The sequence below is a fragment of the Oryza sativa genome, chromosome 11 (genome assembly GCF_034140825.1).
Source record: "Oryza sativa Japonica Group chromosome 11, ASM3414082v1".
NCBI classification, from domain to species: domain Eukaryota; kingdom Viridiplantae; phylum Streptophyta; class Magnoliopsida; order Poales; family Poaceae; genus Oryza; species Oryza sativa.
Genome location: NC_089045.1, coordinates 19694413 through 19722393, shown reverse-complemented (window position 1 = coordinate 19722393; position 27981 = coordinate 19694413). Strand labels below are relative to the sequence as shown.

The window sequence follows — 27981 nt, the reverse complement described above, 5'->3', positions numbered from 1 at the left end:
TTCTACTCGCTCGCTGGTTCTCGAACCAGTACGTAGCAATCTCTCACACCGCAACTTCCATTGGTGATCGAAGAGATGTTTCTACTCGCTCGCTGGTTCTCGAACCAGTACGTAGCAATCTCTCACACCGCAACTTCCATTGGTGATCGAAGAGATGTTTCTACTCGCTCGCTGGTTCTCGAACCAGTACGTAGCAATCTCTCACACCGCAACTTCATTGGTGTTCGAAGAGATGTTTCTACTCGCTCGCTGGTTCTCGAACCAGTACGTAGCAATCTCTCACACCGCAACTTCCATTTGTGTTCGAGAGATGATTCTACTCGCTCGCTGGTTCTCGAACCAGTACGTAGCAATCTCTCGCACCGCAAACCTCCATTGGTGTTCGAGAGATGATTCTACTCGCTCGCTGGTTCTCAAACCAGTACGTAGCAATCTCCCGCACCGCAACTTCCATTGGTGTTCAAGAGATGATTCTACTCGCTCGCTGGTTCTCGAACCAGTACGTAGCAATCTCCCGCACCGCAACTTCCATTGGTGTTCGAGAGATGATTCTACTCGCTCACTGTTTCTCGAACCAGTACGTAGCAATCTCCCGCACCGCAACTTCCATTGGTGTTCGAGAGATGATTCTACTCGCTCGCTAGTTCTCGAACCAGTACGTATCCATCTCTCACACCGCAAACTTCCATTGGTGTTCGAGAGATGATTGTACTCGCTCACTGGTTCTCGAACCAGTACGTAGCAATCTCCCGCCCCGCAACCTCCATTGATGTTCGAGAAATTATTCTACTCGCTCGCTGGTTCTCGAACCAGTACATAGCAATCTCTCGCACCGCAACCTCAGATGGTCGAGGTACGACTACAGCAATAACGCAGCAGTCCTCGCAACATGACTTCAAATGATCGAGAGACACCTACTCACTAATCCTCAACCAGTCAATTGTAGCGATCTCTCGTACATTTACTTCTAGTGGTTGAGTTACGACTACTACCTGGTTCTTGACCAGAGGTGTAGCGATTCTCCCATTACCTCTACTTCAACAAAGTTGATATCAGGTGCACAATATTGCCAAGTGTTTTACCCAGAGATCCCTTACCACAAAAGACACCTAGCGTTGAAACCTATCCTAATGTCCCTTTACACCGTCTTGACAAAGCCTCTGAGGAACCTAAGGGAACTTCGGCTGGGGACGCCCAGAGCGGATAAGGCTTTGTCGGATCCTTCAGAGACGAAAGACCATGTAAGATCTGGTCGTATAAGAGTTCTCGCCGTGCGTATTAACCAAGCCGTGTAATCGGAAATGGATTTTCCAACCTCACGGCTGGGGGCTAGGATCGGTGCTTGTTCAACCGAGGCAGGACAAAGGTCCAAGAGCCTTATCCTCCGAGAACGATTCTCCGACGACAAGGCTGGGGGCTAGGGAGAGTGTATAACTCAACAAACTGACTGATCGAAGTCGGTAAAAGAGTAGATGCTCATATATAAAACATTGGTCTATAAGTTTAATTTATTTTCGGGGGCTATTTCTATCTAATATTCTTTTCTAAGTATTGATTTCAGGAAAATTCTATTCGACATTATTGAAGGCTCCATGTCTCTATGGTTCTACACCAAGATCGACTAAGGCGAGTACGACAAATGTCAACAAGGCTTCGTCGCAGATTCTACGCCTTCTCGATCACTCGAGAACGGTTGGTGGATCTCGACAAGGAATACGGAATGAAGAGATGGTGTACTCGCTGAGATAAAATTTCTTGACTTCAATCCAAATTATCGATTACAGCAAGACGGGAGACTTAGTCGTATGCTCTGTACTTTCTTGGTTGACACCGGAGATTGACTCAGACAAATCCTTTAGGTGCCCCCACAAGGCTGATAAAGGAAGTCTAACGTTATCTCTGAACTCACCGAGAACGGTCACATGAGCACGATTACAGTTACTCCAAGGTCTGCGCGCGGTTGAGAATATGAATTCGTTCATTTGCATCGAAGTCGGGGGCTACTATTAGGGTTATGGATACCACATACCTAATAGTAGTCGACTAAATCTCGGCAGGACCCACCATATACCATGTCCTATACGGAAACAACCTACGGATATAAGAGGAGTTCGGGATAAAGAAAGACAACCAGAGTTCTACATGGAAACGACAAGGACTACTCGGATTGTATCCATATTGGTTTCTCTAGTTCTACTTGAACAAGGGGATACCTATGGGTATAAATACAAGACCTCCTAGGAGGAGAGGGGGGAGAACATAGTCACACCCACCACAATCTACGGAACAATAGATCAAGACACAAGATCAACATACAAGCCAACATACGCCAAGACAAGACGCCGGATATCGACTTCAGAGATAGGCACGGCTAGTCCCCTACGGTATCTCCGGATACTGATAGGAGAGACATTGCGCTGTCTCTGATCCCGCCGGGCACGAACTCGAGGAGGAAGACTACCCTGTTGTCGACTACGAGTCAGATCTTCACACAGCCATGTCGACAACAGTTAGATAGGCTACCAAAAATATTGTACTTGTGTGATCCAGATGAATAAGAGCAATACCGGCTTCGGCCAACAGGATGTAGTGTTATTACCTGACAATTCAGGGGCCCGAACCTGTATAAAAATCCTCGTCTCCATCTCTTTTACCTCAGTCTCGCGTATATCCTAGTACCAATGATCCCCATACTATGCAAATACCGGAATCGCGACATCAAACGTCGACAGTTTTATAAAAGGATGAGGTCAAACTTTAGAATATTTCATTATAAATTATTTCTAAAATATTTATCATTCAAATATGGTGACTACATATATATATATAGATTAGTCTTGAAAAGTACTTTAATAAAATCATACATTTGTTAACACTTTTATACATATTATAATAGAAAATATTATAATAGAAAATAATTGTCAAACTTATTTTTTGGAAACAGTGTACTTGTCCAAAACGACAAGTATTATCAACCTGGAGTGAGTATAATGATTTTGTCAAGCGATTGCAACTTGTAATTACATTATCTTCATTTACTAAGGAAAAAAATCCAAATATTCCGTACAAGTCATTGGTCTTACTAATCTCCTATCTGCAAGTTAATTTTGTGCAAAACACTCTCCACAAATACTCATTTTTTTCCCTCTTCCAACTTCCCACCACTATCTTGTTTTTATTGATTGTCGTTGCGCTAAGTGATTACTCGCATTCTGTAGATCTCCAGCATGGTGAGAGAATTTATCCCTATATCTTGGTATGAGATTTAATACACACATTTTTGTTTTGCAATTGTCGTCGTGTTTCACCTGCTGGTGGAATTAAAGTGTGGAAAGGTGGAAGGATATTGGGACACACACCTTTGGTGGCATGGAATAACTTCGCCCCCCTCGATGGAGACCCATGAGGTGCGAGAAATTACTAGATAGCTAGAGGTGAAAAGTTGGAAAAGAAAATGAACTTGTGTGGAATGTTTTGTACGAAATTAATTTGTAAGGCGCACGCGCAACATTGAAAAGACTAGTGACTTGTATATAGGGGATATTTGGATTTCTCCTTTTACTAATGATAGTACAGCAATATTTTTTTATCAAACTATATGCTTTTATGAAGATTTAAAACTCAATACGAAGCCCCCAGATGGTTTGAGTCCGTAGTTGTGAGTATGTACTGGCTCTAGCAATCTTGATTCAAATCCTAACTAGCCACGCATAGTCGCGTTTTGCACGACTTTTAATCTTGTTTAAGAACCTTTTCTATATGGTCTATTAGTTTAGGTAAGCTTTTAAAAAGGTTTTCATATATCCCTAGCCAACTATACATTTAACTACTTTTGATTCTGTTTAAGGACTTTCCTATACGGTCTATTAGTTTAGGTAAGCTTTTAAAAAGGTTTGATATAATAAGTTATTTTTTTACAAAGTATTGATTTCCCTAGCTAACTATAAATTTAACTAAGTTGTATTATATATTTATAAGAACAATCACTAGAAGTCTAATGTTTCTTCTCTCTTTATCCACTCTTTTTTAGGAGGAGGTACCAGATGCCTCCGGAAATTTCTATATGTTTAGCCCATTTGTGATTTCTTTTAATACATACTTCCTCTGTCCCACAAAAAAATAAATTCCTAGCATCCCAATGTGGCTTTAGTGGAGATGGAAAATGACTAAAATACCCTTAATCATTGAAAAAAGTAGTAAAAGTGATAGGTAGGTAAAGGGCATTGAAGGAATAAAACTTCTCGTTTTACGTGCTGAGTGTAGATAGGATGATAGAAGTTGATTTTTTGTGGGACAAAATTTAAACTCTAGAAATTTAAACCCATTTGATCCAATGGCCATTGTTTATCCAAACCCTTTAAGGCTAATATATCTGTGATGATGTGGCACATTCTCGTGTAAGAAACCTTGTTGCTTTCACTGTATAAGATAAGATACCGACAAATATTAGTCATACACGGTCAGAATTAATTTAGTGAGTTTTATTTTTTTTATGAATTTAAAAGATGTTAAGGAGGCAAGGGCTCTTAGGCTTATCACCGGCGCCCTTAGCTTTTAGCTTATCTCTCTTTGGGCATGTATTAATAGGATAGTGCCTGCTCATGTTGTGCACATATGTATATGTGCGACTTAAATGCAGTAGAAAAGAACTTGTAAAATTTACAGAATTGCAACAAAAGCAAAATCGTGTGCATTGTGAATATTGGATACAAGAAGTCCAAAATTAACTGATAAGGGGAGAAAAACTGTATGCTATCAACCACATAACTAACCCTATGCGGCTATGCCAAATGTACGTGCTTTCCTCAATCTCACCCAATCTAGAAGGGAAACGCGATCGAGCTATTAATGTGTCGTTGATATCTTCCATTTCTGTTACATTTGTTGGCCCGATCAATAAAATCGTTCTATCGCGATCTAGCCTCCTATCAATTGTGAACAGTAAAGGAATAAAAACCGTACAACTATATATGTTGTACGATAATGTATAATCGGTTTAATTATTAGTTAGACCGGTTGACTTAGTAGTAATGTAATAGATGCAGTCTCCAGAGTGAGACGGGTAGATCACACAGCAAGAGGGGGTGAATGGTTGGAGTATCTAAAAAGCAAAACTTTTAGCGGAATTAAAAGTTACCCTCGAATTAATGGAGAACGATCTGACCAGAGTAGATGCATCGGTCTGATCACATGAAGACATCCAGTCTGACCAGTGTTGTAGTTCCGGTCGAACCGCACGATCTCGCTGCCTTCGCCTATTTCCATCACTGGTCTAAACGTCGTGGTGCCACCGGTTTAATCAGGTGGGACTATTCAATAAGACGTACTGCCCTCCTGCTCCTAACCCTTCTAAATTTATATAGTAAACCACGACAACCAATTAGAAAAAAAATAGCTAAAACCAAGAATAGAAATAATAAGTATTTTCTCTGTTTTATATTTTTTATATTATAAGTTGTTTGATTTTTTTTCTAATTAAACTTTGTTAAAGTCAAACGGAGGGAGTACTATATTATTGCTCTTGTAGAAACTAATTAAGACAACAGCATTCTTTGGCTTCAATTAATAACGATCTTCCAGGTGCAAGAGTTCACACGCAATCGATCGATCTCGCTGGCCTGCATGTTACCATAATTTTTTGTTAGAGCTTTTATAGAACTAATTGCACAGATAATCAATAGGAAGCTAAGTGAGCAAGTAAGTCTATTTTCACCATTTTGGCCATCTGAATATAAATACTGCTAGCTCATCCTATGAAGGGACTTAAGTTGACATGGTCAAAGTTCATGCTCAAGTGCTCAAAACTTTTACAGCTTTGAAACCACGCGGTATACCTCACGATAACCGCACATTTACCGCAATAACTGCTAAACCGCGGATTGGCGATAACCCGATCCCTAACGGTTCGGTAAACCCTGCTCAAAACCAATATGATTGACTCCATGTGCTTTGTCAATATCATAATAAATTAGTATTGTCGTCCACTTGTAACGGTGGTTCCTTTAGCTAGATATTATGCCATATGGGCCCATTCATCTCTCCTGCTACAACGGAATCCATATTAATTGTAGGATACCCATATGTACGGGTCTGATCAGATTGGTGCCAAAATAAACCTTATCAAAATTTTAACAAATTGGTAACATTGCCAAAATTTTAGTAGGATTGGTTTAATAATGTTGTTAAAATTCTATACACATTGCCAATATTTGGTATGAAACTAAATGTAGCCACATAATTATCAATTTTATCAAATAATGAAATGGTTGAAAATGTTATCCATCAATCTGAACAGGCCTTCCATTCTGATAGGCAGACACATTAAGTGTTTTTCGTGCCAATTCCTTCGAAACTCTTTCGTACTAGAACAGCTAGCTCTGGAAGCATGTAGTCGAAGAAAACAAGAAACAATACGGATACAACATATTAAAGCTCGACGATGAAAGATCAACCGATCGAACAAAGTTCATGGCGATCTCTTTATGAAAGAACAGGAAATAAAAATCAGAAGCATCTCGATCGACGAGGAAAGATCAACTGAACAAGTTAATGTCGAAGCTTTCGAAATGCTCTTAGCCTCTTGCAAAATAAAAGTGGAATATAATTCCTATAATTTATTTTCATGGCTTGACAACCCAATATTTAAGATCTTTTAAGCTTTATTAACTTTTGGAGACAAAAATATGAGATCTTTTACAGTCCTCGAGTACCACAAATCAACACTAAAAATCACTACTTATGTTCCATTTTAATTGTCGTTTTGGATATGGATATGGTCTCTAATCTTATGTTTCATTGTTATATATATAGATGTTTATAAAAAGGAAAAAGTACGAATTACCCCCTGAATTATCGTGGTCGACCGAATTACCCCCTGAATTCGAAAACCAGATATTGCTCACCCTGAACATTCAATATCGGAGAAAACACCCGATTAACTTAACATCGGAGTGGTTTCGATCCTGCGTGGCAGTCCAGTCAGCAATCTTTTATTTAAAAAATGGTGGGCCCCATCTATCATAGCCTCTCTCCACTCTATCCCCTCTCCCCTCTCTCTATCTCTCTCGCGTCGAAGGCTGAGAACGAGTGGCGCACACGCCAGCGGTGGCTGGACCGTCAAGCTCACCATCCGCCTCGTCCTCCTGTGGTCGGGGGAGCGGTGGCCGGTGCCGGACTGACGCGAGAAGGCAGCCATGGCAGTGGTGAGGGCGCAATGCAGCGGGGCGGCTGCAGAGGCCGGCGACCGTGGAGGCAAAGGAAACGTGGTCGACGACGAGCGGTGCGCCAGCAATTGCGAGCCTCCTCGAGGTGGAAGCCAAGGATGAGCGCATGCCGGCGGTGGTTGGCCCATCAAGCTCACCAGGCCTCGTCTTCATGTGATCGAGGAAGTAGCGGCCAGTGCCGAACTTACGCGAGAAGGCGGCCATGACGGGGGAGAGGGGCGACACGATGAGACGGCTATAGAGGCTAGCGTCCACGGAGGCGAGGGCGGCGTGATCTAAGGTGAAGGTGCGGTGCCGAAGATAGCCATGGCGGGGGAAATACGGCAGCGGAGAAGACGAGTCAACGCGGTGGGGCACCTGCAAGGAACGACGGTATTGAGGGGAGCTCCTCTGCGGATGTGTTGGGTCAGATTTGAAGTTGTTGGCACACGCCGCCCTCACCTCCGCCTCCATGCCGTCGTCGGCACACGCCGCCCTTGCCTCCGCCTCCATGCTGCCGCCAATCGCACCTCTCTACCACATCGCCTCGTCTCCCCCAACCGCCGCACGCTTCAGAAGGGGAGGGAGAAAAGAGTCAGTCGTGTCGCCCCCTCTCCCCCGCCGCCACGCACTACAGAAGTGGATGGAGAAGAGAGAGGTGGGTAGGGATTCTGACGAGTGGGCCCTAGCGATTTCTTTTTTAAAAAATTGATGACTGGACTGTCACGTGTGCTATTTGAAGCCTAATCCACTCGCAACTGTGCTCAGGGGGTGTTTTGTCCGGTATTAAAAGTTCAAGGTGAGTGTTGTCTGGTTTTCGAGTTAGGGGGTAATTCGGTCAACCACGATCTACACGAATTGAAATATGTTCTACCTTATCATCACTAGTTAGGATGGCTTGATACCATGAATATGTGCTATCAGAGTGTCGGTCTCAAACTATTTGCTTAATTCATATGGAATTTAACTAAAATAAATTCATCTAAGCTTCTTTTTTTTAGATAAAGATATTAAGGTGGCTATCTAAGATATATATACAGATATCGCACATCCTTCTCTATCATCAAAAATTTAAAGCATTTATACTCCCATAGAAAATTCTAGGTGAATTAGTTCTTATAAGATAATATTAGAAAATTCTAGGTCAAATTTGTTGTTAATTACCTTATGTAACATGCATGCCCACCTATAAATTTAATTTATTATTATATTTTCCTTTGGCATCTGACTAATATTAGAAATTAAACATATTATTGTACTACAAATTACTGCCTAGATATGAGGTTGATTGCAGAAAATAGAATCTATTCTAACATCACACAGTCTTAAAACAACTTAGGACATTCAAATGTGCAACATTTGCTTGGAGGGCACTTGTTATCTGCTAGTAGGATTCACTGTCAATACATTCTGTCAGTACTTACAAATGTCGATTTTAAGATTGTTCAGACGCACTAACTCATCAAGAATAATTAATTGTTCTTCCTACATAAGAGATTTTATAATCTGAGCATTAGTATTTTGTGAGTTGAGTTATATATGTACCATGTAAGGAAAGGAAACATAATGTCCACAGTCAGTTTTTTTTTCATTTTTTAACCAACAGAATATATAATCAATTCATCATACTCTCTCCTTCCCTTTTTTATATGAATTGCGTCAAACAAATAAAATCAGAGGGAGTATTCTATTAGTCACCTTTTATCTGTGTGCACCACTAAATCTTGGTTTGCAAAAATGTGACGATCGGTGGATGGATGATTGAATGCATGCTAGAAACACACCTGTTGTCTGCTCATTCTGGAGTATGGAGGATAAAGTGATTCGGAATATTCAGTAATCTCCTTAATATTCGTTCTGGGGAAGCGAACGGAAAATTGCAAGTGGCGATGCAGATGGATGTCGGTAGGAGAAAGGAGGTGGCTCGTCGTCGCATCCCCTTTCTCGTGGATGCGTTTGGCGGTGGGTGGCTAGAGGAGAGAGATGTGCCTGAGGACTGCCGTGCTATCACCGGTCACTGGTGGAGGCATGGAGGGACCGAGGTGCCACCGCCGACGTGGATGGTGACTGCATGGATGACGAGGAGGAGCGGCGGCGCCAGGGGTATGTAGGAGGAGGAGGAGGAAGAGGAGGAGGAGGCGGCGGTGGCGGTGCCGACGAGGAGGTGGATGCTGCGGCGATGAGGGGGAGAAGAGAAGGCGGTGCGATTTGGGTAGGAAGCGGCTCGATTTGGAAGCGAAAGCGACAAAGGGAAGCGAGTTTTTTTCCTTCTTTTTCTCTCACGTAAGGATGTGGAAGGGTCTTCTTTGCAAAAGAAGTTTCATGAAGGGTTTAGAGTAAGTTTCACAAATTCAAGGATCCAACGATTTACATCGCTTGGAGCTGAAATCGGACGATCTATATTTATCCGCTGACGTGGCTTCATAATTTTGTGAGAAAGGGCTCTCCTTTAACTTATTTAGATATGATTTTTAGGTCTAATGATATCTACAGACAGAGAGGAGATGGGCATTTATAAGAGTGGCAAATAGTTAAATATCTGGCACTGGGTATTTGAGTGCAATAAATGTTTCAACTCAGGTGCTCGAACATCAATTGCATTCATGCCCTGTTTTAGAACAGAGCGCCATACCACCGGCCACTAGTAGACATATATATCCGAATAGATTCACATCACATTGCTTACATTGATTTTTTAAAGAGAAAAAAGAAAAAAAGAAACTAAAAAAAAGCCCAAATGCAAAAAAAAAAGGGGTAGTAAAAGAACAAGTACACTATATATCCACCCACACACCCATTTCATCTCCCAATCCTCTTTAACTGAAGTATTTCTTATGCTAAAACAAACCAATCATCATTATCAAAAGATCATGATATCATCATGTATAAAAAAAGTTTATATATATATAGGTAGGTTGCAACTATAGCTTGGATGGATCGATCAATCAGTGTGATATATGAGCATTATATTAGCTAGCGGCGATGGCATGGCTGCGGATGGTCTTGGGGTAGAGGAACTTCTTGCCGCCGACGGCCTCGAGGATCTTCTTGCTGAGGGCGTCGCCATCGTGGTCGCTGGACTTGGAGACGTAGAAGGTCCGGGAGAACCAGTCGACGAGCTCCGGCGCCGTGCACATCACCATGTGGAACGGCCAGTACCACCCGGGCCATGTCACGTAGTAGTCGCCCCGCCGCACCGCCGCCACCACCACCTTCGCCAGCGTCTCCGTCTTCCCCACCGGCAGCGGCCCCACATTGATCTGCACCCCCCACATTAAAATTTCGGATATTTCTAATTATTAAGGTTTTTTCAAAAAAATCAACATATTTTTATTGAATTTAAATAAATTATTATCAAATTCAGAAATTTTTAGAAAATCCAAAAAATTTGCTTGCAGGGGGTTGGAAATTACCGAAATTTTGAAAAATTCGTTCCAAAATTTTAATTTATACTGATGATAATAATGATTATTTAATACTACTTAGTAGAGATCATCGTAAAGGTTCTTCATCATACGTACAACTAAAAATCAAGTATATATATAATCGATCGAGATCTTACGTCGCGAGCCTCCTCGTCAATGCCGACATGGCCGTCCTTCTGGATGCCTTTGCCCATGGTGAGGTTGGAGACGACATAGCCCGGGGTGAGAATGGTGACACGGACATGTGAGCCCAGCTCAGCCCTTAGGGTTTCGTAGAACCTGATCACCGCGCCCTTACTCGCCTGTAATAATAATAATAGTTATAAGCATCAAGCGTACAATTTTTTTTTAAGAATATTTTTTTAAGCACATACGATATTAGTACTATGGACCACGCGCCAACCCAAAATTTTTTCTTGATCTGTGTCCAATTGGTGATCAAATGTAGGGACAAAAACTGATTAATTAATGAGATGAGTGTGATGCTAGAACTACAGGGAATGTTGCAATCCATGCATAGTACTATACATGTGAACTATACATATAGTGAACCAACATGGAATGAGTAGTCAATGAGCCCCTGCTACTTGCCGCCACTATTGGGCGTGACACATGTAGGATAATCAGTGAACCATAACAGGGGGTTATTGCTAGCTATCAGCTAGATCCTGGCTTGCTAGCTAAGCTAAGCTATCATATACTTTGTGAGATGGACCTCTCTCACTAATGTGTGAGTTTAGCTTTGGCAGATATCCAACCATACGCATAATCCATCACCCCGGGCTATAGTTGGGGTATTGGTGCACCTAATTGAATTGGTTAGGTGAGCTGATCGAAACTTATTGCTACAACCTGAGTAGGAGTAGTACTACTACTTTAATTGCCACAGAGGCATGGATCAATTACTTAATCATGCAATTAGTATCACTAGTAATAAGTAATTAATTTAATTAGTCTCTGCTAATTAAGCTGCTTACGTTGTAGAAGCTCATCCTGGCCGTCGGGACCCTGCCGGCGACAGAGGAGGTGACGACGATGTTGCCACGGCTGGCTTTCAGGTACGGCAACGCGAAGTAGGTCGGGTACACGGCGCCCCAGAAGTTGAGATCCTGCAAAAAATCGTGTGTGCATTAAGGAGCTATAAATAAGAGAAGAATTAATTAACAACTGATCGATGGTTAACCACAACTAGGCTGTGTTTAGATCCAAAGTTTGGATCCAAACTTCAGTCCTTTTCCATCACATCAACCTTTCATACACACACAACTTTTCAGTCACATCATCTCTAATTTTAACCAAAATCCAAACTTTACGCTGAACTAAACACTGCTATAAAATCTGGTCTCCTTTTGAAATCCAAGCTCTGGGAGACCACTGATTTTATTACTGGTGGGTACGTCGTTGGACCAAATAAATGATATAATATAAGGGACCATGGTCAGCTGTGAGGAAAATGATTTTCATATAGTATGTTTTTTTTTTGTGTGTGAACAAGAGGAAACGACTCACTCAAAAATTTCAGATGTGCTAATGTTTAAACTAAGATTTTAATGGTGATAATGAGAACTGCTGGGGGTGGCAAAAATGTTGAAAATGTCAAAAGGAGCTAGCGTGTGATAATTAATCAACTCACAATCACGTTGTGGAAGGCGGTTATGTTGGTAATTTCTTCGAAGAAGCAACTGGACCAGATCCCTGCGTTGGCCACCAGGTGATTCACTGCAGAATTGAATTTACCCCATAATTAATTAGTACACATGACAATAACTAACTTAAATCATCTATCGCTGTAGATCACTGCATGCAGTTCAGCTACTTCCGAGATTTCATCAAGAAATCGATCCCAATTAGCAACGTGTTCAGGCAGCATTCATATTAAAACTTGCTACGAATTTCCATTCCATTGACTTTAGCTATGAGTATAACGACACCATATGATGAAGAGCACAGTGCGTAAGCATGTGTAGACTATAACCAAAATTCTTTTCCAACTCATTACTGTTACAGTATTAGCCTTAATATCTTCTTCCATAAGTGATAAGTCCATGACTTGAACCATTCCATCCTCTCAGCTACTAGACATTCAGGATCCTAAAAGATTAGGTCTTAATTAATTAGCCACTTGGGACTTGGGAGAACGACACAGCCATATACGCATAATCAATTTCTGTCCATAAGCAGATCAAGCTGTCGTTGGCAGGACAACGTCGCCCCAAGCCCTCGGTCTGAACCATCATATCACTCGAAACAAAATCAACGTCGCTATACTATCAGCAGTAAAATTGAATACCTCAAATTTTGAAACAGAGCAATTAATAACTTGTTCGGTCAAGTTGATGGTTGGACATATTAATCCTCCAGATTGGAGTAATTTTATTATTCTTGAGAGAATATACATAGAAGTATCCTATTTCCCAGGATCTATTTTTGTCAAAATTTTGGCAGGATTTTTTACGTATTTATCAAGTTTGGCAACAACTAAACGTAGATATTTTTTTATAACTTTAAAAAAATGGTATGGTTGAAAATGGCATCAAAGTGAACGGGCCCCTAGTATAAAATTTGCTATCTATAGATAATAAGTATATTAAGAATTAAGTGTAAAATTTAATTAGTATCTCATCTTAAGGAACGTAAAATACTTCTTATTAATTAAGCGGTATAGGAGTAGGAGTTGTACTGATCGAGTTAACTGACATTTGCCGAAGTGGGCGACGGTCTCCTCGACGGCGCGCTTGGCGTCGTCGACCTTGGTGATGTCCGCCGGCACGACGAGCACGTCCGGCGCGCCGAGGTCGCGCGCCGTCTTCGCCACTGCGCGCAGGGCGATCTCCGTCCTCGCCGTCAGCGCCACGCACGCCCCCTTCTTCGCGTACTCGTACACTAGATGCTGCAAAAAAAAAACATATATACCATGTTTATTTTATTTTATTAATTTTCATCCAGGACAAACACAAAAAACTTAATAAACAAAAACACAGTGCACTACTATTTGTGAAGAAATTAATTAAACTTAATAAACAAAAACTCATAGTTACTCCGTACTACTATTTGTGAGGAAATTAATTAAACTGGTTCTGTCAAACAAATGAAACCAAAGGTAGACTAGCTTGCTCTGTGTAACAAGAGTATAATTTTTACATGAAAAGAGGAAAATTTTAATTTGAAGCAATTTAATTAGTTTGAACTGACTGATTGTTGTTAATTCGACTGAAACGAGTTGTCAACTTATGATTTTCCAGATGGATTTTTGTTAATGATTTAACCGTTGTCAGCGTTGCATAATTAGCGCATGTACAAGTTACGTGCATATGTATCATTTCTTGGGGTCAGTCGTCCTTATTAATTCGATCCTTTTTCTCTCTTAACTCCCAAAAATTAATAAACGTGTGTGATTCACGACGTTTCTGGACTTCTCCAAGCAAGGACACACAAACACGATCGAAAATCATGAGACGATAAGGGTGTGTTTAGTTCACACCAAAATTAAAAGTTAGTTTGGTTGAAATTAGAACGATGTGATGGAAAAGTTAGAAGTCTATATGTGTAAAAAAGTTTTGATGTAATGAAAAAATTAGAAGTTTAAAGAAAAAGTTTGGAACTAAACAAGTGCTAAATCTTATTTCGCTGTGTACTTCTGCACACGATAGAGAGGACACAGTGCTCACTTTCTTGGCTTGTCCTGACAAGGCTGTACATGTACGTGCCCTTCGTCTTCACAGTGTATCTTACGTTCACGTCAAAGAATTAATGGGAGAATTCAAGGGAAAATAGGACGAGTAGATAGGCCATCATTGATGGGGGTTCACTGATGATTTCATCACTAGTAGTATAGACGACCTCTCATCTCTCTCAGGCCATGAATGATCTTTAACTCCCGTGACTGTATCATCACATGCATCTGGGGACTGGGGGCAGCCATGGCTGCCTATCTGCTACTCCTACAGATATCTAGAATTATGGCCAAGCAAGTTTCCAGGAGAGGTCGATGAGAGAGGCCATGCTCCAAATTAATGGGATTCCCGGATTGTATTTATTGCTTCTGTGCCTACTAGGAATCAGAGTAATCTGACTATAGCTTAAATACTCTGCTTAAGAGCAGGTGTAATAGGACACAGTAAGTTGGCTAAATACTTAGACTGAGGAGAGAAGAGGGAAACACATGAACCAAAAAAAATTATGTGAGAGAGATAAGTGGACCTGTATTAATTGTAAATAGCTGACGAAGGCTGCAAAGAACCTTATAGCTAACAAGTCGGCTGTATTATTAGTTTTGCTCTTAGATAAACATGTCTTAACTACAGTGCTCCAACACTTCCATGTTAGCGCTTAGCACTACAGATAATATGGTTCAGAATTAAAAAAGAATGATATGATATTTCATGGGTTTACTTAAACTGAAAACTATGTTAAGTATGAATTGCAAAATAAATGCTATTACCGAACAAAAGAAATCATTTGTGGGACCCATCCCTTAAAGGTAACTTTGACCAAATTAACTTGTTAATTAAATTATATCAACAACTCACTAATCTAGCTACCACAGAAATGTATCTGGGGGACTAACGGTTCCTCCTAGTTGATGATTTGATTTTGTCACCACATGCATCATTTGATATTTCGACGATGAATGCCTTTTTGGCGCGCGGTGTACTGTTAGATTCATGTATATATACGGTCGACTAATTTCAATTAATTATACCAACCAGATTAAATGCACACACGCTCTAGTTCTAGACGAAGTATCGCGCCCATGCTTGCTGCTGTAGATATTTCGCTTTTATGCATATAAATGCTTGTTTCGGTCCAATGGTGGTGCGGTCATAAAATGGTTTTATATTTCTTTAATATATAAAATGGTCCAATAAATAATATTTTTTAGAGAGAAATAGTCAAGGACCCTGGAGTTGGCATTGATATGATCATCAGCTACAGTTGAAGTCCGGATATGTTATTTTTCTTTTTGGAAAGCTATATATATTAATTACAGAGAAACCATAGGAAATAAAAGCTGTATATATTTATATGAACAGTACAACTGAAAGATAGATATTAATTATATAAAACTATAGGAAAGAGAAATTGTCATGAGTTGGCTCTTACCCACTGTACCGACTTCATTTTCTTTTTACTTTTTTTTCTGGAACACACAAATTATCTATGCTACTTATACTTATATATTGAGGTCCATAAACTTCTACCTATCATCTCAAATATTATTTAGTAGCATAGAAATAAATTAAATTATCATCGTCACCAAACATTTATCAGAACTAATTAAATCAAACTTGTCAAATCTAATTGCAACCATATTGGCAGAAGTCGTTGCAACAACAAAGACCAAATTAAGTTCCAACGTGAAATTTTAGTTGATTTTTTTACTACCACGTCAACTTTGTGCTAGCTAGCCTTGGTGCGTACTCCATGTCACAGTCGACACAGATGCAAAATTAAGATATATACTCCTGCAACCATGCAAATCCACAGGTTCTGCTTTTCAGCTTTGCTCATATGCATGGTTGTGTCTTTAATAGCACCAAATCGTACCAATGAATAAAAGCCACTGCACTGAACCCATTAAAAATCACGAGAGCCATGTATATCCTTGTGTCTTTTAATTCTGTCCTATTTCTATTCGTGATCAGGAGTACATATGTTAGAATGCATTCATTTCCATTATTTCAAACCACCATTCAATATCATTTTTTTAGAAAAAAAATTCAAGAAAACCCAGCACGAACAAAATAAACTCTGAACATTATAAACCATGTAGTAGTATCTAATTAAATCAAGAACTAATATAATAAAAAAAAAGTTGTATATATGCAGCAAACACAGCTAGAAAAAAAAGAATCCAAATCACTAACATCCTCTAACTTAACCCACCATATAGCCCTTGTTTAGTTCCAAAATTTTTCTTCAAACTTCTAACTTTTCCATCACATCAAAACTTTTTACACACATAATCTTCTAACTTTTCCGTCACATCATTCTAATTTCAATCAAACTTTCAATTTTGGCGTGAACTAAACACACCCCATGACTTTATAAATCACTGACATGTGAGTTCGAGCTCGCTATCTAAAGAGCTCATATGTCAGTGACCCACACACACGTTAGAGGAAAGTAAGTCAGATGGCGCAGGACACAATGAGTTGCAATGCTCAGCTGTGCTGGCTACGTACGTACCTCGCCGATGCCGGAGGAGGCGCCGGTGACGAGCACGACCTTGCCGCGGAGGTCCTCGCCGGAGACGAAGGGCCTGACGAGCAGCCTGCCCAGGGCGCGGCAGGCGAAGGCGATGGGGAGGTAGACGAGCAGCACCAGCGTTAGCCCCACGTGCATGAACACGCTCAGGAACCCGTTCACGAACGCCTCCTTAGCCATGGCCGCCGACGATTATCTACCTATGCGTCGTCGTCTTCCTTAGCTCCGGCGGCGGCGGCGGCGGAGGGAGGAGAGGGATGTGTGAGTGAGAACTAGCTTGGAGATTGGAGGTGGCCAATGGCGTGGTATTTATGGGTGAGCTAGCTAGCAACGAGTGTGCAGGGAGAAGAGGAGGAGACGAAGGAAGAAGGAATTGATGGGTGGGTGGGGGTCGCTGCACCAAATAGTGAGGAGAATGTGTGTATGTATCCGTATACCCAACTGCATAAAATGCCCATTTAATTATACTCTAGCTAGCTCCTTTTTGCAACTGTCTTTTTTGTTCTTTTGTTCTCTCTCTCTCTTTTTTCTCTTGTCTGTTCATTGTTCTCTCTCACTGAGACTCTGACAATTAAAGTCGTCACAAAAAACATTTTAAGATCGTTGTTAAGGCCGATCATCAAGAAAAAACTAAAAGCGTCTCTTCTCAAACTTTTTTAACGATAAACTAAAAGTGTGAATATATATATATATGCATGCATACAAATATAATTTGATGCTACATGGATTGGGGAAGCATCACAAGAAGTGTGATGATACTACAGGTCTACAACCACCAACTAATCACCAAGGTTCAAATTGTGTGGGGGCTAATTCCATGCAATTAATTAAAAAAATGTTACTCTACATAGATTTTAATTCTGTGAAAATGGGAACTAATTAATTCAATTGGATTCGTCATGAGAAAGTATTTCCAGAGAGAACTAGCTAGATATGTTAATTTATGCCCTCTAGTTGCATTTTATTCTGGAAGATGTACGCTATACACCGTACATGTGACACTGTAGAGCATTGACTGTGGCTACTAGTTCTGCTTGCTTGGAAGTTGGCCTTGGCGACATCTATCAGGGATCGGGGTGACCAGATACTACTAGTACTCCATATTGGTGATGATGTGTGCATGTAATGTTGAGACCAGGGAGGTGCAAGGCAGGATGGAGATGACCGGAGTTAATACCTCACCGTTGGCACCATGGCCTCTCTCTCTCTAGCTAGCTTGCGGTGGAATTGAACAGGCTAGACGCAGCAGAGACCATATGTATCAGATGGGTCTATTAAGTTCCCAAACAATTTTTTTTACGCTGTCACATCGAATATTTTGACACATACATAGAGTATTAAATGTAGATAAAAAAATCAATTTCATAATTTGCCAGAAAACTGCGGGACGAATCTTTTAAGCCTAATTGCACCATGATTAGTTGACAATGTGGTGCTACAGTAAACATTTGCTAATGATGAATTAATTAGGCTTAATAAATTCGTCTCGCAGTTTCCTGGCGGAATTAGTAAATTATTTTGTTATTAGACTACGTTTAATATTTTAAATATGTGTCCATATATCCGATGCATGTGACATGCAAGGGTAAAATTCTTTGCCAACTAGACAAGCCCTAATTATTTCTCCATTTCACTAGGCTTTGCGAGTAGCAGCTAGCTAGTATAAGAACCTATTTTAGGGGCTTTTTGGTTGGTGTCTAACTTTGTCACAACAACCTTGAGCAAAAAAATATATATATCATTGCACAAAAGTTTGACATAGTTTTTGGAAAAAAGAAATGGAGTGAATGACTTGTGGGCCTAAAGTATGGGAAAGTGTGGCAAGTCCAAGTTTTGACGGTGAAAAAAAATAACTACCTAAAAAATCGATATGGCATGATTAAGATATGGCTTGCCAAAGTAAGGCGCTGTTTAGATTCCAACTTTTTTTCTTTAGGCTTTTAATTTTTCCGTCACATCAAACTTTCCTACATAAATAAACTTTCAACTTTTCCATCACATTGTTCCAATTTCTTCAAACTTTTAATTTTAGCGTGGAACTAAACATAACCTAAGAAATAAACCAAATAACCCTGAGTGCTCTGTTCATCCCAGGAAACTCCGAATAGCCGCCCTATACTGAAGCAATTTTCAGCCCCATTATTATGTAACTTCAATGGCAAGTTTCCCACACATATTTGGCTTCCCACACATATATGAATTGCTAGAAATAAAGTCAATGCGGAACGAGATAACTAGTAGTTATATGTCAAAAGATTACATTTTGTAACTTAATAATTATTTTCGTTTTTATACGGGGTGCTATATATCTTTAGTCCTAGCACTGGTGGAGAAAGCCTTTTTACTCCTGGTTGGTAACCCCCCTATAGTCCTGGTTTTCCAACCGGGAGTACGAATCCGGGACTAAAGATCGATATCTTTAGTCTCGGTTCAAATACCCGAGACTAAAAATAGATCTTTAGTCCCGGTTGGTAACAACAACCGGGACTAAAGAGAGGGTAGCGGCAGTGCAGATGGTCCTTTTTTTTATTGTTTCTTAGAGTTAATCCCTATATTTTCTTCAGAATCTAGTTCCATATATATCCCCAAATCCCCAATTCAAAGTAATATCCCAAATCTTAAGTTTCTTATACACACAAATCAAATACATCACAAATCCTAAAAAATACACCGAAATCAAATACATCACAGATTCATCTCAGATCCATCACAAAATTATACATCTCAATCAATCACAAATTATCAAAAAAAAGGGAAGACGTCTGCCGGCAGATGAGAGGGCACAGCCGCCGCCAAGAGCGCCCCCACCGGCCGCCGCCATGCGCGGCACCTCCGGCCGCCTGCCTGTCTGCCCGCCGCAGCTGCGCGCGCCGCCGCCGGCCACCGCCGTGCGCTGCACCTTCAGCCGCTGCCCTCCATGGCTGCCGCCGGGCGCGGCCCCGCCAGCCGCCGCCGCGCGTGGCACCGCCGGCCGCCGCCCGCCATGGCCGCCACTGGGCACGGGGCCGCCGGCCGCCGGTCGCCGGCCGAAGGGGAAGGGAGGAGAGGGGAGGAGAGGGGAGGAGGAAGGAGAGGAGGGGGGAGGAGAGGATAAGTTTGAGGAAGGTGAAGGGAAGAGGATAAGTGTAAGGAAGGGGAAGGGATCTGTACGTGTGAGGATGTTGTTGTGATTTTGGAGGAGAGAAAGAGGGATTATATACTACGTATTAAATTTTAGTCTCGGTTGATCTTTAGTCCCGGTTAGTAATACCAACCGGGACTATAAAGATGATCTTTAGTCCCGGTTAGTGACACCAACTGGGACTAAAGATCCTCGGCCCCCTGACATCGTACTGACACGGGATGAACCGGGACTAAAAATGATTTTTAGTCCCGGTTAGTGTTACCAACCGGGATTAAAAATCATAAAATAGCTGTGGGGTTTTTAACCGGGACTAAAGATCTTTAGTCCCTGTTCTTTTTGGAACCGGGACTATTGTGGTTTTGAGTCGACCCAGCAAAGATCGTTTCTCTAGTAGTGTAGACTACTTTATTTAATGTTTCTGCAAAATTAAGTTTTTAATTTTGGTTCATAATTTTATAAGAATGAGTATGCAGGTGATCATCGCAAACGATATAATAAAAATATTGTGTCTGGTGTACAGTAGCTAATTAATTACCATGTTGTTCGCAACATATATATACAATTCTTTTATGTCCTATAACAAATATAATTTTGGTTGTCATAAATTAATATTGCCAAATATAATGCTCCTTGTGTTTCCGTCTCACGTCGGCTTTGATCCAACTAGGGATTGTACCGTTCGCGAAATCCAGGCCGTCCGTCCACAATCCGACGATCACACGGGTGTGGAAGGGCCAACACAGCGGGACACATGGACGGCCAGATCGACCCCACGGCGAGATCGGATAGTGGACAGCAGCGGGGACCGGCGCATAATTAACCAAAAGCGCAAGGTTTTTTTTGCAAAAATCGCTGACACGGCGCTCCTAACCTTCCAGCGTTCCCACGACGAGTAAACCTATCTCTGGTGGAGAAACCCTTTGTAGTCTCGGTTCGTAACCCCCCTTTAGTCCCGGTTTCCAAACCGGGAGTACCAATCCGGGACTAAAGATCGCTATCTTTATTCCCGGGTGAAATAACCGGGAGTAAAGATCGATCTTTAGTCCCGGTTGGTAACACCAACCGGGACTAAAGATGGCTCAGCCACGTGGCCGGCTGAGCCATCTTTAGTCTCGGTTGGTGTTACCAACCGGGACTAAAGATCGAGCTGACCTTTTTTTTTTGGCATGGCCCTGTTGCTGCATGGTTTATATATATATATATATATATATATATATATATATATAAACCATGCATATATATGTTTCAATACATATATATGCATACATATATATATATATATATGTATATATATATATATTATATTATATTATATGTATATACATGCATAATATATATGTATTTATACATATATATGTTATGCAAATGCATATGTATATAGATATATATATGACCAAAATATATTTACATTATAGAAAATGTGTACACATGCATATAGAAATATATGTAGTCATGTATTAATTACAATCTATTATATGTCCTAGCTAGCTACGATTTCGACGTAGTAGTACTCGCTGCTAGCTCAGAAGCTAAGGACCGGTGAATTGTGTTTCCGTCGTAGTAGAATTCACCATTGGGATCAAGGATTTCTTCGTTGATGAATCCCATGAGTTGTTCTTGAACCACCGCGATAAATTCCTTGTGTGTGGTCAGGTTATCCCTCATGCGAATAAACTATATGAATGTATGAAATTGATTAGTAATTAAACAAGAAATCGCTACGTAATGAAATTTTGAATTTATTTGTACGTACATCGAGCTCTCTTGTGGTAATGATTTGGTCTGCAAGGCAGTGGCAATACTCGCACACGTAATAGCCGCACAAGTTAGTTCCCTGCTTTTGCTTTGCGCACTACAAATAAATGACAAACAACGAGAGATCTAATTAATATACACTTGTATGTATTTGAATCGGAGAAATATAAATGTAGAGCATGTGTACTCACAGGAAATTTGAACTTCCGCCTAAGTCTTTCTCTCCATTTGCCGCGGACCAAATGACGGAACCGATACCAAGCCCTACATAGAGTTTAAAGCTATGATTCGTAGTAGCAATTAACATAACAAGATTTTCTTAATTAACAAAGGAACTTATGACGGTACCTGTCTATAAGTTCGAAAACCTTGTCAAACGTAGACTCTTTTTTATCCATTGAGTCATATACGTTGACGGTGCAGGCCTCCAGGTCGAAGAGTAAAAGCACCCAGTGGAATCTGCAATGTGCGTGGGATGCATTACATATGAAACACTTAGCAAGTTCGTACGGGAATGAAATTTGGTATGTAGGAAGACAGTAAAATTAAACTAACTCTGTGTTGTATGGCAACAGTATGAACGTCTTGTAATGCTGCGCCTTCAGGAGATGGACGAGATTGTCCTCTATTTCTTGTGGATATTGGTCGAGCATTGCGACGTTTACTTTCCGAGGGTCGATGAATCCAGTATCGAAAACCCTCCGCCGTCGGGCCCTTTGAATCTCCATTCTACAACGATAAAAGGGAGTATATTATTTTCTATATATAGTCTACTTATATACAAGGACCTAATTAATTAAAGGAGACGTATAGTAAGAAATCTAACTGAACGATATACTTACAAAATCCAGCAACTCATAATAGAGACGTCGAGGGCGTCCAGCTGGTATAGTTCGTAGATTCCCCTGAAATTGATCCAGAGAATGTCATCTCCTTGCAAGAAGTCCGTGTCCCTGATCCTCGCTCCGATCATCTCTCTACCGGTGGCGCTCATCTCCATGTACAGCTGATGGAACTTGTACATTTGTGTGGGTAGGGACTGCAGCAGCTCAGGCTTGACAAGCGGTTTACCGAGTTCGTACATGTATTTCACTTCCGCCTTTTCGATTGGTGCGACTCCTAGCAATTGATCCGTAGTTAGACCAGTGTCAGTAATAAATTGTTCTATCGTCATTTCTTTACCGGTCACCAACGGCTCGATCTCCTGGTTTGGTTGCTCTCCAAGCTGAGGGACTGGTTTGGACTTTCCAGAAGATGCTTTCTTCAGCGTTCGCTCATAGTCCGATAGCTTGATGGCCTCCTTGATAGATGCAGACATACCCCTGAAGAAGTTCCTGACACTGGGGTCTATAGGAATCTTCTTTTCTGGACTTCGAGGCTTGAATTGTCTCTTGACTTCTGATGCAACGTAAGCGTCAAGCTCCTCTTGCGTGCAATCGTACCCTGGGTCCTTGTTCTTGGCGGCGTCAACTTTCGCCTTCTTCGTTGCCCTTGTGTGGGCAGGCGGTGGAGCTGGGGGGGCCCTTGACTTTGAAGGTGCCGGAAGAGGAGCTTGCGGGGGAGTAGGTGTAGGAGCACGAGGAGGAGTCGGTGCAGGATCCTGAGGAGGAGTCGATGCTGGAGCCTGAGGTGGAGACGGTGCTGGCGGAGCATGAGGAGGAGACGGTGCAGGATCCTGAGGAGGAGATGGCGGAGCCGGAGGAGATGGTGCACGAGACGCCGCTTGTCGCCCAGGGAGGATGATGTACCGCCTGCGCCATAGAATAATGGCATGGCATGTGTCTCGTAGATGCGTCTCACCGTCTCCTCCAGGGTAATCCAGCTCGAGGTCCTCGTACGCGCCTTCGACCAACTCAACTTCAACCTTCGAGTATCCTGCTGGAATCGGCCTGCAGTGGTAAGTACCTGAAGGGTCCGTTGGGATGGCCATGCCCGACGCCACCTTCATGTTGTGAGAGATTATTTATTAGTAATCAACATATATAAGCAGCAACTAGCGGAATGGCTAAATCTTACCTTTATTGATAAGTTCTTGAAAGGAATATGCAGCTCACATGGTGTCCGCTGAGTGATGTCATCAACAGGACAGGTCGATTCGTCCTGTGTTTGCATGACGTCCATGCTCTGTGATCCTACCTGCCCCGTTGAGGCGCAGCTGCTACGGTTTCCTGACGGGCTCACCATTGCAGGAGGAATGGTCGGCTGGGGATCATGGGACCGATGTGCGGCCATGCGTTCATCAACCTTCCTTGCCACCTCCTCTTGCATGTTGAGTTCGTAGCTCGATACCCGGAACTCTAGGTCTGCAATCTTCGCCTCGGTATCTCTCTTGCTCCTCATCCGACTCCTGTACGTGTGGATGTCCTCCTTGAAACCAATCTTCCAAGGAATCACCCCTTTCCCTCGTGTTCGTCCTGGATGCTCTGGAGTCTGCAGGGCGAGTGTCAGCTCGTCCCTATCTCTGTCTGGTCGGAACGTGCCCTGAGAGGAGGCTTCCACTGCATCTGTTAGTCGTCGCGCAGCCTCTCGTATCTGATCGCCGAAGACCAGTGAGCCATCAGCTGGGTTGAGCGTTCCACCGTGAGCATAGTACCAGAACTTCGATCGTTCCGGCCAATTGGCTGTTGCCGGTTCGATACCCCTCTCAATCAAGCTAGCCTCCATCTGCTCCCACTTCGGCATCGCGACGCTATAGCCTCCTGACCCTAAGTGGTGATGGTACTTCTTCTTGGCGGCATTTTCTTTGTTTCTTTCCATCATCGCCTGCCCTTGTTCACCTGTCTTATATGCAACGAACTCGTCCCAGTGATCCCTTAGCTTTGGGAATGTGTCGAAGTTCGGTGTCTGCCCCTTCAGTATATACTTCTGGTACAGATCTCCCTTGAAGCTCTGAAACTGTTCTGCCATTTTCTTCAGAGTCCACCTTTTCACTTTGTCCTCTGTACCCGCAGGAAGGGTGAATGTCTCGAGCATTGTGGTCCACAGCATCTCTTTCTCCGAATCTGGGACAAATCTCTCATGATCTCCACGTGCCCTTGTTCTTCGCCAGTACACCGTACTGACAGGCACGTTATCCCGCACAACCCAACCGCTGTGACGTACATAGTTCTTGGCGGCTTCGGCCGGGGCACTAGGACGTCCATCTTCTTCCACTTCCGTTATGATGTGCCGACCCTCAAGCTTCTTCGCTGCACCTCGTTGCCCGCGTGCCCTCTTCTGTCCAACGGAGGGTTGACTACCACTAGCCTCCTCCTCCTGGTTCCCCTCCACATCCCTTTCCACGTGCCCCTGCTGGTTCCCCTCCGCATCCCTCTCCACGTTCCCTTCCTCGTTCAAGTACTGGTTTGGATCCTCGTTCCCCTCTTCTTCATTCCAGTACTGGCTGCTTCCCTCCGCGATTGTATCGTACAATATCTGTTCCTCATCGCGGTCAGCCATCTGTTGATACAAGAAACATCTGCTAAGTCACGAGACATTTATGTTTTAACAATCTAAGTCATGTATGCTAAGTGTAAATGTCGTACATTAGAACCCTACACAACCTTACGTGCTAAGTCTAATTACAAATCGTGATATAAGCTAAGTCTAGGTGACGTATATTATACAACCCTAGCTAGTAAATAATTATATACTAAGTCTAATTACAAATAAAATAATCTTATATTAAAACTCAAATAATATTACATGCTAAGACTAAAATAGTCATGTATATGCTAAGTGTTTCGTGCGTATATGCTAAGTCTAATTAAGACTACAATAGTCAATTGCTACTTGTCGCACCAATTCCGTAGTCAATAATTACATACTAAGTCTAATTACAAATAAAGTAATCTTATATTAAAACTCAAATAATATTACATGCTAAGACTAAAATAGTCATGTATGCTAAGTGTTTCGTGCATATATGCTAAGTCTAATTAAGACTACAATAGTCAATTGCTAGGAGTCGCACCAATTCCATAGTCAATAATGTCATACTAAGTCTAATTTGCAATAAAATAATCTTATATTAAAACTCAAATAATATTAGAACACTACACAATCTTATATGATAAGTCTAATTACAGGTCTAATAATCTTAATTAATTGCATTACAAATATAACAATCATTTATATTATTACGTCACTTGCCTGCTCCAATTCCTTCTAGGGCTAGCTCTTCCACTCAGGCTTGACGGACGACTCCGACAACACGTCCTTTCTGCAAGATACAAAAAGATGTATTAGGATAAATGCGAAGTAACATATATATATATATATATATATATATATATATATATATATATATATATATATATATATATTGCATTTCACGTTAACGTTCGTCCTCGTTCGTTCGCTCGTTCTCATTCACGTTCGTTCGCTTGTTCTCATTCACGTTCGTTCCCTCGTTCTCGCTTGTCTTCGTTCGATCGTTCTCGTTCTCGCTCTCGTTCGTTCGATCGTTCTCGTTCTCGTTCACGTTCTCGCGGCAACGTACGTTGACGTGTTCGTTCTCGCTCTCGTTCGTTCGATCGTTCTCGTTCTCGTTCACGTTCTCGCGGCAACGTACGTTGACGTGTTCGTTCTCGCTCTCGTTCGTTCGATCGTTCTCGTTCTCGTTCGTTAACGGCGGTGTGGCGGCATCGGGGCGGCGGTTGGCGCGGCGGCGTGGCGGCGGCGGCGGCGGCGGAGTGGCGTGGCGGCGGCGGCATTGCGCGCGCGGCGGCGAAGGCGGCGGCGGCGTGGCGACGGCGGCGGCGGCGTGGCGTTGGCATGCGGCGGCGGCGTTGCGCGGCGGCGAAGGCGGCGGCGTGGCGCGTCGTCGTCGTGGCGCGGCGTCTCGTGGCGGGCGGCGCGACGGAGAGAGATCGAGATCGGAGAGATCGAGATGCATGAAGGGAGATCTGGCGGCGGCGGCTCTCACCCCAGAGATGCGGCGGCAGCGGAGGAGGCGGAGGCGGCGGTGAGGACGACGAGCTCGAGACGACGGCGAGATACGGCGGCGTCGGCGCGGGGATTTGCCCTAGGCAGTGGCGGCGAAGGAGAGAGGCCGAGAGAGATCGATCGGCCGAAAACGTCTAAGTGTTGGTGAAGAAGACGAGGGCGCACCGGGAATATATATACCCCCGGATCTTTACTCCCGGTTGTTGAGAACAACCGGGACTAAAGATATCTTTAGTCCCGGTTGTTGAGAACAACCGGGAGTAAAGAAAAGATCTTTACTCCCGGTTGTTGAACAACCGGGAGTAAAGATCTTTTCTTTACTCCCGGTTGTTCTCAACAACCGGGAGTAAATATCTTTTCCCGCTATTTCGAAATTCTTTTTTAACCTAGTTAGGGTTAAGAACCGGGACTAAAGATTATAGCACTGCATATGATTTTCGCTTACATATGTGTTTATAAAATAGAAGTTAATGCATTAACATTATTTAAAGTACAAAGATTAATGACAATTACTTCGAAAAATTATTTTTGTCTGTAATAAATTAAGTGGATAAATCGTAATAAGCAAATATAATTAATAAAAATTCCAATAATCATATATACTTAGCATATATATGAATGATATTATTATATTGGTAAAAACTCTAATTAAGATATGTATGTACATACTGCATGATTTAAAATTAATAAAAATTGTAATCATCATATGTACTTAGCGTAGGAATTATATTAAATTAAATGCTAAAAACTCTAATTAACATATGTAAATGCCACATGCATGATTTAAACCTTTTAAAAATTCGAATAGTCATATATAAGTAGCATATGAAAGATAGTAAATTATATTGTGAAAAACTCTAATATATGAATGATAGTTTTAAAAATATATTAAATTTAATACTTTTAAAAATTCTCCAGTCAATTATAATTAGCATATGAATGATAGTAAATTAAATGTTAAAAACTCTAATTAACATATGAAATTGCCACTTGCGTGATTTAAAACTTTTAAAAATCCTCTAGTCAATTATAATTAGCATATGAATGCTAGTAAATTAAATGTTAAAAACTCTAATTAACATACATATGAAATTGCCACCTGTGTGATTTAAAACTTTTAAAAATTGTAAGTATCACATATAACTAGCATATACATGATTTAAACTTGTTGAAACCTCTAATAATCGTGCGTAATTAACATATGCCATACATCAATTGATTTATATGGATAATCAATACATCCAAAATAGTTTACATCGTGTACACAATAATTACGGCACGTACTTTCTCCTCACTATTGTTCCCTCCTTGTGATCGCTGCGTGAGTAAGGGGTGTCTTCAT

At 41.7% G+C, this 27981-nt stretch overlaps 1 protein-coding gene across 1 annotated transcript; it reads right to left on the bottom strand.

The window, feature by feature from the left end:
- Positions 1–9730: 9730 nt before the first annotated feature.
- LOC4350557 (11-beta-hydroxysteroid dehydrogenase A) lies at positions 9731–17113 on the bottom strand. The gene is made up of 6 exons (XM_015760198.3): positions 16817–17113; positions 13325–13517; positions 12261–12346; positions 11605–11736; positions 10765–10929; positions 9731–10462 (listed from the first exon to the last, which is right to left on the bottom strand). The coding sequence occupies exons 1-6, from the start codon at positions 17012–17014 to the stop codon at positions 10172–10174; spliced, it is 1065 nt and encodes a 354-aa protein (XP_015615684.1). The 5' UTR covers positions 17015–17113; the 3' UTR covers positions 9731–10171.
- Between the last annotated feature and the right edge of the window lie 10868 nt (positions 17114–27981).